This window comes from Ranitomeya imitator, chromosome 8 (assembly GCF_032444005.1).
Source record: "Ranitomeya imitator isolate aRanImi1 chromosome 8, aRanImi1.pri, whole genome shotgun sequence".
Taxonomy (NCBI): domain Eukaryota; kingdom Metazoa; phylum Chordata; class Amphibia; order Anura; family Dendrobatidae; genus Ranitomeya; species Ranitomeya imitator.
In genome coordinates this window covers 187376071-187390372 of record NC_091289.1, presented here as the reverse complement: position 1 = coordinate 187390372, position 14302 = coordinate 187376071, and the positions used below count along the sequence as shown (strand labels likewise).

General features: G+C 49.1%; 1 protein-coding gene across 5 annotated transcripts in view; it reads left to right on the top strand.

The window, feature by feature from the left end:
• The window catches only part of DOCK7 (dedicator of cytokinesis 7), a 131583-nt gene that overhangs the window by 54765 nt on the left and 62516 nt on the right, over nucleotides 1-14302 (top strand). For all 5 annotated transcript variants that reach the window (XM_069738179.1, XM_069738177.1, XM_069738176.1 and 2 more), the window contains exon 15: nucleotides 3718-3835. In XM_069738179.1, coding sequence (XP_069594280.1) covers nucleotides 3718-3835 — 118 coding nt within the window. The remainder of the gene's footprint in view (nucleotides 1-3717; nucleotides 3836-14302) is intronic.

The window sequence follows — 14302 nt, the reverse complement described above, 5'->3', positions numbered from 1 at the left end:
CCTGCAGGTCTCCTCTACAATGTATAGCTGTGCAGGTCTCCTCTACAATGTATGGCTGCGCAGGTCTCCTCCTCTGCAATGTATGGCTGCGCAGGTCTCCTCTACAATGTATGGCTACAGGTCTCCTCCTCTACAATGTATGGCTGCAGGTCTCCTCCTCTACAATGTATGGCTGCAGGTCTCCTCCTCTACAACGTATGGCTGCGCAGGTCTCCTCTGCAATGTATGGCTGCGCAGGTCTCCTCTACAATGTATGGCTGCGCAGGTCTCCTCCTCTGCAATGTATGGCTGCGCAGGTCTCCTCTACAATGTATGGCTACAGGTCTCCTCCTCTACAATGTATGGCTGTGCAGGTCTCCTCTACAATGTATGGCTGCAGGTCTCCTCCTCTACAACGTATGGCTGCGCAAGTCTCCTCTGCAATGTATGGCTGCGCAGGTCTCCTCTGCAATATATGGCTGCAGGTCTCCTCTACAACGTATGGCTGCGCAGGTCTCCTCTGCAATATATGGCTGCAGGTCTCCTCTGCAATGTATGGCTGCGCAGGTCTCCTCTACAATGTATGGCTGCAGGTCTGCTCCTCTACAATGTATGGCTACAGGTCTCCTCTACAATGTATGGCTGCAGGTCTACTCCTCTACAGTGTATGGCTGCAGGTCTCCTCCTCTACAATGTATGGCTGCAGGTCTACTCCTCTACAATGTATGGCTGCAGGTCTCCTCCTCTACAATGTATGGCTGTACAGGTCTCCTCTACAATGTATGGCTGCAGGTCTCCTCTACAATGTATAGCTGTGCAGGTCTCCTCTACAATGTATGCCTGCAGGTCTCCTCTACAATGTATAGCTGTGCAGGTCTCCTCTGCAATATATGGCTGCAGGTCTCTTCTACAACATATGGCTGCAGGTCTCCTCTACAATGTATGGCTGCGCAGGTCTCCTCTACAATGTATGGCTGCAGGTCTCCTCTACAATGTATGGCTGTGCAGGTCTCCTCTACAATGTATGGCTGCAGGTCTCCTCCTCTACAATGTATGGCTGCAGGTCTCCTCTACAATGTATAGCTGTGCAGGTCTCCTCTACAATGTATGGCTGTGCAGGTCTCCTCTACAATGTATGGCTGCAGGTCTCCTCCTCTACAATGTATGGCTGCAGGTCTACTCCTCTACAATGTATGGCTGCAGGTCTCCTCCTCTACAATGTATGGCTGTGCAGGTCTCCTCTACAATGTATGGCTGCAGGTCTCCTCTACAATGTATAGCTGTGCAGGTCTCCTCTACAATGTATGCCTGCAGGTCTCCTCTACAATGTATAGCTGTGCAGGTCTCCTCTACAATGTATGGCTGCGCAGGTCTCCTCCTCTGCAATGTATGGCTGCGCAGGTCTCCTCTACAATGTATGGCTACAGGTCTCCTCTTCTACAATGTATGGCTGCAGGTCTCCTCCTCTACAATGTATGGCTGCAGGTCTCCTCCTCTACAACGTATGGCTGCGCAGGTCTCCTCTGCAATGTATGGCTGCGCAGGTCTCCTCTACAATGTATGGCTACAGGTGGTCTCCTCTACAATGTATGGCTGTGCAGGTCTCCTCTACAATGTATGGCTGCAGGTCTCCTCTACAATGTATGGCTGCATGTCTCCTCCTCTACAATGTATGGCTGCGCAGGTCTCCTCCTCTACAATGTATGGCTGCGCAGGTCTCCTCTGCAATGTATGGCTGCGCAGGTCTCCTCTGCAATGTATGGCTACAGGTGGTCTCCTCTACAATGTATGGCTGTGCAGGTCTCCTCTACAATGTATGGCTGCAGGTCTCCTCTACAATGTATGGCTGCATGTCTCCTCCTCTACAATGTATGGCTGCGCAGGTCTCCTCCTCTACAATGTATGGCTGCAGGTCTCCTCCTCTACAATGTATGGCTGCAGGTCTCCTCCTCTACAATGTATGGCTGCGCAGATCTCCTCCTCTACAATATATGGCTGCGCAGGTCTCCTCCTCTACAATATATGGCTGCGCAGGTCTCCTCCTCTACAATATATGGCTGCGCAGGTCTCCTCCTCTACAATGTATGGCTGCGCAGGTCTCCTCCTCTACAATATATGGCTGCGCAGGTCTCCTCCTCTACAATATATGGCTGCGCAGGTCTCCTCCTCTACAATATATGGCTGCGCAGGTCTCCTTCTCTACAATATATGGCTGCGCAGGTCTCCTCCTCTACAATATATGGCTGCGCAGGTCTCCTCCTCTACAATGTATGGCTGCGCAGGTCTCCTCCTCTACAATGTATGGCTGCGCAGGTCTCCTCCTCTACAATGTATGGCTGCGCAGGTCTCTTCCTCTACAATGTATGGCTGCGCAGGTCTCCTCCTCTACAATGTATGGCTGCGCAGGTCTCCTCCTCTACAATGTATGGCTGCGCAGGTCTCCTCCTCTACAATGTATGGCTGCGCAGGTCTCCTCCTCTACAATGTATGGCTGCGCAGGTCTCCTCCTCTACAATGTATGGCTGCGCAGGTCTCCTCCTCTACAGTGTATGGCTGCAGGTCTCCTCCTTTACAATATATGGCTGCAGGTCTCCTCCTCTACAATGTTTCGCTGCAGGTAAATTTTATCATCTACAAGAGGTTTTGGATCAGGAAGAGTTTGCCGCGTTTGATGTAGTTGTGTCCATTCATTCTCTGGCTGCTGACACACGGCATTTTGCTTTTTTGTATAAAAATAGAAAATCCCTTTGCGCTCCGGCCCTGCACTAAACGCGGCACCTCTTCCCTACGGACTGATACATCCTGCGGACACGATTGCTTCTGTTAATATTACGCTTTCTGCCCTTTTTTTTTTTTGTGCAAATTTTTGCAAACGAAGGAGGAACTTTGAGTCAGGTTGTCGCTGGTGTTGGGACACACGACGTGGGCGGCTGGATTGCTCCATCACTAAAGCTTCTTTTTTGAGGTTTTTCTGTGACGATTTCTGCAGAGCAGACAGAACAAAGCCACACAATGCACAGATGAGATCGCCTTACGGGAACCGGGAAGCGTCGTGTGTAAATGAGGCGATGTCGCCGTCTGCAGATCACGTGGATCTTATATGCAGCATATCCGATCTCTGCAGCTGTAATAACTCCCTGCAGACGGCGCCGCTGATCTCCCAGGGAATATGGGCCTGGCAGCAAGATAATGTCATCTTCTAAGATGTGATCAGTTGTGATCGGGGAGGGTAGCTGGTTGCAAGTGTTCAGTTTCCCTGCAGTGCCTCCACAGGAGAAAAGAAGTATTACGCCAGCATTATTGAAATCAGTGGAGGGTCTGTGCATACAGATGAGGCTCAGCCAACCTTCACTTTTCTCCCCAGCGTCTCCACCAGCTAAATACACCTTCCCTGAACAGGAAACCTTTAGAATGGCCATGGGGGGGCGCTGTCCGCTGGTGGTGGAGGTTTGGAGATCAAAAAGCCGCCAACAGATTCCCTCTATAGTTCATGAATGAGCAATAAAATAGGCGATGACTCTTGTAGGAAGCCAAAATGTCGCTGTATCGCTTCTCACCGACACACATAGGACCACAAAATTTTAATTTTTTTTTTTAACATGGATTCTAGTGGCACAGCGCCACCCGCAGGCACATCGCTTTAATGTCAGTATCATTGCTTTTATACACATGAGCAAGCATTATTTTTAAATCTTCCAAGTTTTTATTTTGTTCTTTTTTTTATTTATTTATTTACAGGAATATTCTGTACGTGTATCCACAAAGCCTTAATTTTGCAAATCGACAAGGGTCAGCGAGGAACATTACAGTGAAAGTGCAGTTCATGAACGGAGAAGATCCTAGTAATGCCATGCCGGTAAGTGACCGACCTGCGTCTTCATAATGAAAGTTGTATTATTTCAAAAAAATTAAATTAAAGGGATTGTCATGATGATATAGGGATTTTTGTGTACTCACCGTAAAATCCTTTTCTCCGAGCCATTCATTGGGGGACACAGACCGTGGGTGTATGCTGCTGCCAATAGGAGGCTGACACTAAGTGATACAAAAAAAGTTAGCTCCTCCCCTGCAGTATACACCCTCCTGCTGGCTCTCAGCTAACCAGTTCGGTGCAAAAGCAGTAGGAGATCAATAACAATATATGAGCGTATAGCATGTCATATTCTAAAAAACAAGCATAAGCTAATAACAGGGTGGGAGCTGTGTCCCCCAATGAATGGCTCGGAGAAAAGGATTTTACGGTGAGTACACAAAAATCCCTATTTCTCCTTTGCCTCATTGGGGGACACAGACCGTGGGACGTCCCAAAGCAGTCCCTGGGGGGGGCGTGGCCTGAGTGTCCATGTGAGCGGACGTGCGGCAGAGAGCTCCCGCTGCTGTACATAATAAAATCCTGTATAGCCGCCGCTGAACGGCTCCGGGGGAGGCTTACCGGCTGCGGGGTGACCCAGAGAGCTCGGCGGTGCTGAGCGGCAGCTCCGTGAACGGAGAGAATGACCAGGAGAAGGCAGAAGGACGCGCGAGCCGGGGATGCAGGCGCAAGCCAAGATGGCGCCGATGCAAGGGAGAAGGCGGATAAAGAGAATGCCGCATGTAAGAAACGCATGGAGGTGGCGGCAAAGCTCCCGAAGTTTGTAAGAGTGGAGGCTGCAGAGGAGGAAACCAGAGCTGATACAGAGGAGGAGGAAGAGGAAGAGAACCCAGCAGGAGAGCATGAGGTACAACAAGGGAGAAAGGAGAACAATATGGAGGTGGCAGTAGGGGGACCTGAGGAAATGGCGCCAGAAGCTGAGCCTACCCTGAGAGATGTTTTTGCGTTGGTTTCTTCATGTAAACAGTCCCTGACCCTACAGATACAGGAGGTTAAGGGGGACACAGCCCAGATAAACGCAGCCATGCAGAAGATTGACAAACGTGTGGGGGAGGTAGAGGAGAGAGTGAGCACTGCAGAAGATCATATAGTGCAGCTGCAGAAAGCTGAGAAGAAGTTCACTCAAGCAATAGCTGAAATGAGGATCTTGAGAATAGGTCCAGAAGAAATAATATACGCATAGTGGGCATCCCCGAGAAAGCTTAAGGGAGGAATCCAACTGAGTATATTGAAAAATGGCTGTTAGAGACTTTTGGAGATACGGCGCTGACAAAAGTGTTCGCGGTGGAGAGAGCGCATAGGGTCCCACCGAAACCACCTGTCCCTGGAGCGAATCCCCGTACCATGCTGGCCAAAATCCTAAATTACAGAGACCGAGACATTATCCTGAGGAAGGCTAGAGATATGACGGATCTGACAGTTGAAGGCCAAAGAATTGCTATCTACCCAGACTATTCTGCCCTGGTTCAGAAACAACGGATGATGTTCACGGGTATCAAGAGACGGCTGAGGGAGCTGGGTGTGCAGTACTCCATGATGTTTCCAGCAAGACTGAGGGTGGTGGCGTTTGATAAAATTCACTTTTTTCAGAAGCCGGAGGAAGCTACTCAGTGGATTGACATTAATGCTAAAAGGCTTAAAGGAAAAGGAGACTGAAACTGAGGGGTGATTCTGAATGTGATTATTTCTCTGTCAGTTGGAAAAGAGACTTGTGATTAACAACTCAGGGGGTATGGGATGTGAAAGCTGAAGGGTGGAGCTGGGTTGTAATCAGCTACAGTTAAGGGAATGCTATAATGGCTGCTGGGAAAGGGGGAGGAAGGGTAAGCGGCGTATTATAAGTTTGTTTAGGTTTCTTGCATTTGCAGGTTAATCAATGTTGAAATCTTGCGACATGTTAAAGAATGTATGGAATTCTGCTATGTACAGTGGCGGGAGGAGGGTTGGGAAGGTACTGCCAATCAGAGGGTTCGCTATGGGCAATGATGCCCCACTCTTGAAAAGAGGCGGAATGGTTAGTTGTGAGGGGGGAAGGGTGGGAGGGAGAGTTTGGATAGGGGGGTTAGGGATGTTAGACAGCTCATGGTCAAGAATAATGATATATTTAGAGAAGATGAGCCAATTGATGGGGGGCCGTTTTAAGATTTTGAGCTGGAATGTGAGAGGCCTGGCGGAGAAATCCAGACGAGCCGCGAGTTTGCAGTATGCAAGAGACCAACGGGCCTCAATGATATGTTTGCTGGAGACGCACTTGGTAAGGGAGAAAGTGAATGTCTTAAATAGACGTTGGATTCAGAGGGGATATCACTCTACCTTCTCCACGTATGCGAGAGGTGTGTCAATTTTGATTCCAGCGGGAGTACAGTATGAGGAGGTGAAGGTTTGTGTTGATTCAAGATGGTCAGTATGTACTAATACAGTGTATATTGTATGGAGTGAGAGTATGTATTGCAGCTATGTATATTCCACCTCCCTACTCAAGCAGGAAGATTAGAGAAGTATTGGAGCGAGTGGAACTATGGGGGCCGACACCGCTGATGATAATTGGGGACCTAAATAACATCTGTGATGATTATTGGGATAAAAATAAAAACACCCAGAATAGGTCGGGGGGACATACTACAACATTTGGCACCTATGTACATGAGATAGGTATGATTGACCTTTGGAGGGTCAGACATGTTGGGGAGAGAGGGTATTCATGTTATTCGCCGGCGCATGCCACGCTCTCTAGAATTGACATGGCTCTAGGAAATAGGCTATTAGACACACTGGTTGGGGAGGTGAGATATCTCCCAAGGGCCTTGTCGGACCACAGTCCAATTGAGGTGGAGTTTAAGTTGGCGGGGACACAGTCTGTAAGTGGGAGAGAATGGAAGATACATCCTAGTTGGTTACATAGTATTGAGATGGAAAGTATAGGACGGGAGGTGGCGGAGTTCTTCGTTTTGAATGATGGGAGTACAGACGCTCTTACGATTTGGGATGCAATGAAGGCGTATCTGAGAGGACTACTGTTTAGAGACATTAGTAGGTGTAAGCGAAGGACGAGAGAGGCAGAAAGGGCGGCAGTTGATGAGTTGAAGGATGCAGAGGATGGGATGGCTATACTGGGAACTCCTGAGGCTGGGAAAAGGCTGAAAAATGCATAAAATCAATTGGAAAAAGTACTGTTGGAAAAAGCCGATAGGAAGCAGGAATTTCAAAGAGTGGTTTATTATCAGGAGGGAGAAACAGTGGGTCATATGCTGTCGCTGGTGGTGGCTGCTCAGAGAAGTACTTCATATGTGCACTCATTGGAGCCTGTAAGTGGAAGCAGAGTATCTGAAACACCTGAGAGTTTGAGGACTTTTGCGGACTTTTATGCAGACTTATATTCCTCCCGGGTCGGTGAGTCGGTCGGAGATACATTGACTTTCTTGGAGGGTCTGGATCTGCCGAGACTGAACGAGGTGGATAGGGAGAGCTTGGAAGCCCCTATCACGGAGGAGGAACTGAGTCGGGCATTGATGTCCATGGCCAATGGGAAGGCGCCTGGTGTCGATGGATTGCCCGCCGAGATCTATAAAAGTTTGGGAGAAGTGTTAATTCCTAGATTAAAGACGGTTCTGGAGGAAGCTAGGTCCCGGGGGTGTTTGCCAGCTTCTATGAGGGAGGCCATAATAGTGGTTATTCCAAAGGAGGATAAGGATTTGGGGAAACCTGAGTCATATCGCCCAATATCTTTGCTAACTATTGATGTCAAGCTTCTGGCCAAGGTGTTAGCTTCCCGTCTGTCTAGTGTCATTATGAGCCTGGTGCATCCGGATCAGTCTGGCTTTATGCCTGATAGGTCAACGGCGATTAATCTGCGGAGGTTATATGTGAATTTACAGCTGAAGTCTGTCAACTGTGGCCGGAGGGTGATTGCGTCACTGGATGCCCATAAGGCGTTTGACAGTGTAGAGTGGGGATATCTCTGGCAGGTGTTGAAGGGTATGGGTTTTGGTCCGCAGTTTGTGGCTTGGATTCAGCTGTTGTATTCACTGCCGACGGCTAGAATTAGGGTGAACGGGGAATTGTCTCAGCCTATAAAGTTGGCTAGAAGCACTAGGCAGGGATGTCCGCTTTCGCCTCTCTTGTTTGCGTTGGCTGTGGAACCACTTGCCGCCAAGATTCGACAATCTGATGGGGTCCCTGGGTTTAGATATGGGGAAGTTGAGGAAAAGATAGCGCTATATGCAGATGACGTTTTGCTGTTTTTGGCTGATCCGGTTGATTCACTGAGAGGGGCCATTGAAATTGTTGAAAGATTCGGTTCCGTATCGGGGCTAACAATTAATTGGGACAAATCGGTTCTGTTTAAGGTAGATGGTGTAGGAGAGAATGCGAGTGAGAATATGGGTGATGAGCGGCTTAAGGTGGTATCTCATTTTAAATACCTTGGGATATGGATTTCGGTTCCAGTCGCGGAGTTCGTACTTAGAAATCTGACTCCTGTTATGGGGTTGCTCAAGGCAAAGGTAGATGCTTGGAATAAGTTACATTTGTCGGTGGTTGGAAGGGTCAATCTTATTAAGATGGTCCTAATGCCTAAAATTTTATACGTTTTACATAACGCGCCAATTTGGATCCTGCGGGGGAAATTCCGACAGATTAATGCCCTCTTTAGGAGCTTGATATGGGGGAGACAATGCCCACGTATTAGCCTGGACCCAAGGAAGATGGTGGTTTGGCTTTTCCCAACCCTGAAGTATATTTTCTTGCAGCCCAGAGTCAGCATTTGAAGGGCTGGGCGCGGGAGGCGTCATCCAGTGCAGTACAACACCTGATGGAAGGGGTGACAGGCCGACGACCGGTAATACAATGCTTAGAGGATGGCTCCTTGGGAGCATTGGGGAAGCTATATCCAACCCTGTTTCTGATACGTAAATTATGGAACAGATTGAGGCAGATTCGGGGGGTCACAGGGTTAACCAAATTTACACCAATATGGTCTAACAGTAATTTAAAGGAATTTGCGGCTCTGGTAGGCCTGATAGAGTGGAAGACTAAAGGAATTTGCTTTGTACACCAAATAGTCCAACAACGACGGTTGAAGTCCTTTTCCCAATTGCAGGCAGAGTTTGGTCTGAGGCCCACAGGGGAATATCAGCATGCGCAGATGAGACATGCTTTTGGAGCTCAAAATAAGAGTACTGACATCGGGATTCAGGAGGACATAGTATTGGAGTATGTATGTGGTGACGGGACTACAAAGGGAGTTATTTCCACCCTATATAAGGACCTTATGCACACGTATCTGTTAGATTTTCCCATAAAGGCTAGAGCTAAGTGGGAGAGGGACTTGGGCCTGGTGGAGAATGAAACCTGGGAATCGGTGCTGGAGTGGGTTCCGCGATTGTCATTGAGTGAGCCGTATAGGTTGTCGCAGCTCTATATTTTGCACAGAGTATATAAATCTCCGGAAGTGCTACATAAAGCGGGGTTGCGTGCTGACTCTGAGTGTCCGAGGTGTGGGAGTGAGAATGCAGGAATTTATCATATGATGTGGACGTGTCCTAGACTGGCCGCTTTTTGGGTGGTAGTTTTGAGTCGGGTGGAAGGAGCGTATAAATGTAGAGTCCTGAGAGATCCGATAATATGCTTGTTGGGATATGTGGATGAAATAGGAGTGGACAACACCTGGAAGATTGCAATTGCTAGGTTACTGTATATGGCTCGGAAAGTGATAGCACGGAACTGGATAAAGGCAGAACCACCTGCGAGGAGGGAATTTCTTCAATATGTACAACATGGTCTAAAGCTGGAAAAAGGTGTTTACAAGAGACGGGGGAAAATAGAAATGTTTAATAAAATGTGGTCTCCATGGCTTGAGTTGGGATGAGGAGTAATAGAAGTTGGGAACTATAGGCTTCAGATAGGCGAGAACTACTTGAGGCACTGGTGGCCTCAGGGGAGTTTAGATTTGGGATGAGCTGTCCTGTGGGGGGGGGGGGGAGCTTGTTGTGGGTATGTTGGGGATTCTTAAAATTAAGAAAAGGTATATGTAACATATTGAAATGTGGATGAGAAAGTGATGTTTTCTCTGTTTTGTTTATTGTTAATACAAATCTATTTAAATCAAAGCAGTCCCTGGGTGGGGACAACAATAGATCAGGCCCTGTGTAACCGCTACTTACAAGTGCGCCACCGCGGCCTGCAGAAGTCCGCCTGCCCAGACTCACATCTGTGGAAGTGTGGGAATTATAGTGCTTCAAGAATGCATGCGGACTGGACGAATCCGCAAGCTTGCAGGCGTGCCTTGCTGACGCCTGGTGCCTAGAACCCTTGATAGACAGGGAGATAGGCTGACATCTAGCACGGAAGGACTCCTGGATGGTGAAAAGAATTCACCATGTTATCATGGTCGATGAAACGGCTAAACCCTTCCTGAAAATGTCAGGAAGCCTTCCTCTACCGTCAGGAAGCCCAAATAAAACGTCCAACCTTCAGAAGGACGCCGTCCTCAAGACGTACCTACTCAGAGCACTCACTTCGTCCAGAATATGGGGGATCTTATTCCATTTTGTGGACTGGAGCCAAAAGAGATGAGGGAAGAACTATGCCCTCATAACAGTGGTAATACAGTACCACCTTGGTAACAAGGGATGGAGATGGCCTGAGGACAACCTTGCCTCGAAGGTAATAAGGGAAAAAAGTCTGAAAGAGCAGAGCAGCTAGCTCCGAAGACTCGTCAGTGAGAATATCGCAGAGGAGAACGGGACGACTTTCCCTGATAGTAAAGTCTGCCCGGATGAAAAAGGAGCCTACTTTAAGGCTCCTAGGAATAATAAGGTCCCAATGATCTAACGGTATGCGATATGGAAGAACTACGTGTGAAAACTCCCTGTGAGAAAGTCCCTACTTGCAGTTGTGCTGCGTGCAATAAGGCGAGAAGATACTAGCTCCGCAAAAAAAAAACAAAAAAAAACGGACGTGGTCAGTGCGGATCTCTGAGGATCACTGGGGCCCCTTTCTGCTTCCGAAAGGCTTTCGGAAGCAGTGGAAGGGGAGTTATGGAAACTGGTACCACGGCAGAACCAGAGCATGGAGAGCGATGGCTCTTGGATCTCGAGGCCGAACCACGAACTCGAGTACATTGGCCTTCAGTCTGGATGTCATCCCACCTACAACTGGAGAGCTCCAGTAAGGACAGATCTGATGGAAGACTTCGGGGTGAAGTTCCCACTGACTTGAGGCGGAACCCTGATGGCTGAATTTGTTTGCCGTTCAGAGTTCTACTTCTGGGATATATACTGCCGAGATCACCGAAGAATAGACTTCGGCCCATCAGAGAAAGTGAGGTACCTCGGTCATGGCGCCTGACCGTGGGTACCTGCTAGATGACTGACGTAAGGCACCGCCGTGGTATTATCCAATTGAATTCGGATAGGGTGACCCGCCAGAAGGCAGTGGACCTGCTGTAAGACTACCGTTCGGATCTCCAGAACAATGATGGGGAGAAGAAGACTGGCATTGGTAGTTACTAATAACCATTGAACCGGGAGAAAGGCCCTGGATGAAGAAGGAGCTCAGAGACTATTGTCTGAAAGTCTATTTGACTTGCTGAAAACGAGCGGAGCGAAGGAAACCGCTTCCATTGTCGTCACCATTTTTCCTCAGAACTCTCTTAGCAAATCGAATGAAATGAGGGGGTGAGTAATCAAGTCCTCAGAACTCTCCTTGCGCGAGCTCCCTGTTGAAGGGCCATGACCTTGTCTCGAGGAAGAATTACCATCCTTCTAGAAGTGTGCAGGATCATCCTCAAAAAGGATATCTGCTGGGCTGGAAATGAGGAGAACTTGTCTAAGTGTAGCTGCCAGCCCAGGAGAGAAGGTATCGCAAGAGATATAGACGACTCAGCGTAGTCCTGGAAGGGCGGCTAGACAGACCAAACAGGGCAGGACGAGCACGCCTCTAGAGTGCAAGAGAAACATGACATCCGCCATGACCCGAGCGAACACTCTGGGTGCGGAAGCAAGGCCGAAGGACAAGGTTGTGACTTGAAAATGCTGTTGACGAATGGAAAGGCGAAGGAATTTTTGCAGAGGGCAAGCAACCCGAATGTCGATGGATGCCGGAAACTGCACCTTTTTCTGTTGAAGTAATGGCTGAGCGGAGGAATTCCATCCAAAGAAGGAGGACCATGTCAAAGGTTGTTAGAAGTTTGAGGTCCAGGGTCGATCTTACTTTTCGTTCCCCTGTTTGGAACCAAGATCCCTTGGATCTAGACTGTGCTGGACAATCCTTATACAATCCTTTGTCAGACTCCCGCTCAAAGGATTTGATTGGCCAGTTGTTGCTGGTGTGAATCAAGGTAGTTAAGGTCTCCAGCCAGGAGACCATTGCTCTAGCAATCCATGCGGCCGCTAGGGAGGATAGAGCGCTGGACCCGAAGCCGCAAGACGGAACGAACCAGATTTGCTATCTGACAGTCCGTGGTATTTTTAATTGATGACCCATCAGGTAGGGATACTGGTAGGTATACCACAGGAGATTCTACCCGGGTAATCTGCCCCATGGCAGAATGTGCGGCTGCATCCAGCAGGTCATAGTCTCTTGCCATCTCCTCTTTTCACGGTGCAGAGATAAAAGTTAGGAACCCTCGATCCATCAACCTCTTAACAGGGAAGTGGAGAGGAATTGTCCGCTTTCTTGCATCATCCACTAAATAGTGGTGATGCAGAGGGGGGAGCTCGTACACCAAAAAGGGTGCCTCTATATGTCCACAGAGTTCAGGTCTCCAGGTGGACAGGACGTCTGGCGTTAGGCCTGGATGCAGAAGAGGAAACATGGAGACGACACTCCGTGTGCTCGTCTGTTGATGGTGTGGGGAGATCGGTGCCCTTTAAAGGACCCGTCGCCCTTAAAAAGCAGGCCAGGCATGGCATCCCACGTAGAGGCTTCTGTCCAGTGAATCGCTTATCCGAATTGAATGGCAAATGCTCTCGAGGGAGTTTAGTCTCTGAAGCTCTGGCAAGCTCAGGCAATATCCAATCCATATTCAGAGCCTTGTTGTCATCAAATCATTGGTGAGGGAGCAGGAAACGAAAAACTTCCGTTTTCTAGATGCCTGTATGTTTCTAGACGCTTGCACGTTTCTAGAATACTTGCGGCCCCTGCTAGCCGACGGCTCCCATGTAGGATAGGGACCATGCATATTGGTCCTGCGAGCACTCCAAACACAGAGGGTACACAGAGGGATTCAATCTCTTGGTCAGAGAACCATGGATTGGACAGAGAAGAAGTCCACTGAAGGGAACTAGAGGATAAAGCTGGGGTCGGCGGCGGAGGGCTCCTCGGACTGATCAAGCGCCTTTAAGACCAGGGAACACTGGTCATGCACCTTTAAGACCAGGAAATACTGGTCATACGCCTTTAAGACCAGGGAATACTGGTCATGCACCTTTAAGACCAGGGAATACTGGTCATGCACCTTTAAGATCAGGGAATACTGGTCATGCACCTTTAAGATCAGAGAATACTGGTCATGCACCTTTAAGACCAGAGAATACTGGTCGTGCACCTTTAAGACCAGAGAATACTGGTCGTGCACCTTTAAGACCAGGGAATACTGGTCATGCGCCTTTAAGACCAGGGAATACTGGTCATGCACCTTTAAGACCAGAGAATACTGGTCATGCACCTTTAAGACCAGGGAATACTGGTCATGCGCCTTTAAGACTGGGAATACTGGTCATACGCCTTTAAGACCAGGAAATACTGGTCATGTGCCTTTAAGACCAGGTACTTCCTTACCCGGGTACTGATGTAGAGTCGATGTGCCCCTTTAATGCAAAAATACTGTCACCCCAGAGTGAGCTGGCCGGGTGGACCAAGATGGCCACCGGGAGCTGCAGAGTTGATAAAATCTCGCAGAGAGCGAGAAGCGCCAATTTGGGGGGCGGAGCCACAGACACGATGTTGAATAGGCCTAAGCCGGGGCCTAAATTTCTGTAGCCGGCGGACGTCACCAGTGGGTCGTTCCAGGCAAGACTTCCAGGATGCGGCCTACAAATCGGCCGAAGCCGGGGACTAAATTTTTGCAGCCATCCAGAGCGTTACCTCAGAGAGGTGGGCCACAGGGAAGTGGCTGAGGCTGCCTGTCAGCATGTGAATATCCCACTGAAGATGGATCCACTCACCATTGGTGCGCGTCCCGGCATGGAGCCGCCGCGGATGTGGGTTTCAGCGCTGTTCTGTGCAGCGTGGACGGTGCAGGGATAAGCCTCAATCCATCATCCGTTTGTTAGGGAGGTGGAGAGGAACCGTCCGCCTCCTTGTGCCATCCGCTTTCACAGTGGTGGGACAGTGGGGGCTGCTCGGACGCCATAGAGAGGGGCCTCTGTACAGCCACGGAGTTCAGTCCGGGTGGACAGGGCCAGTTGTCCGGAATTAGGCCTGGCTCCAGGAGAGGATACGTGGAGGCGA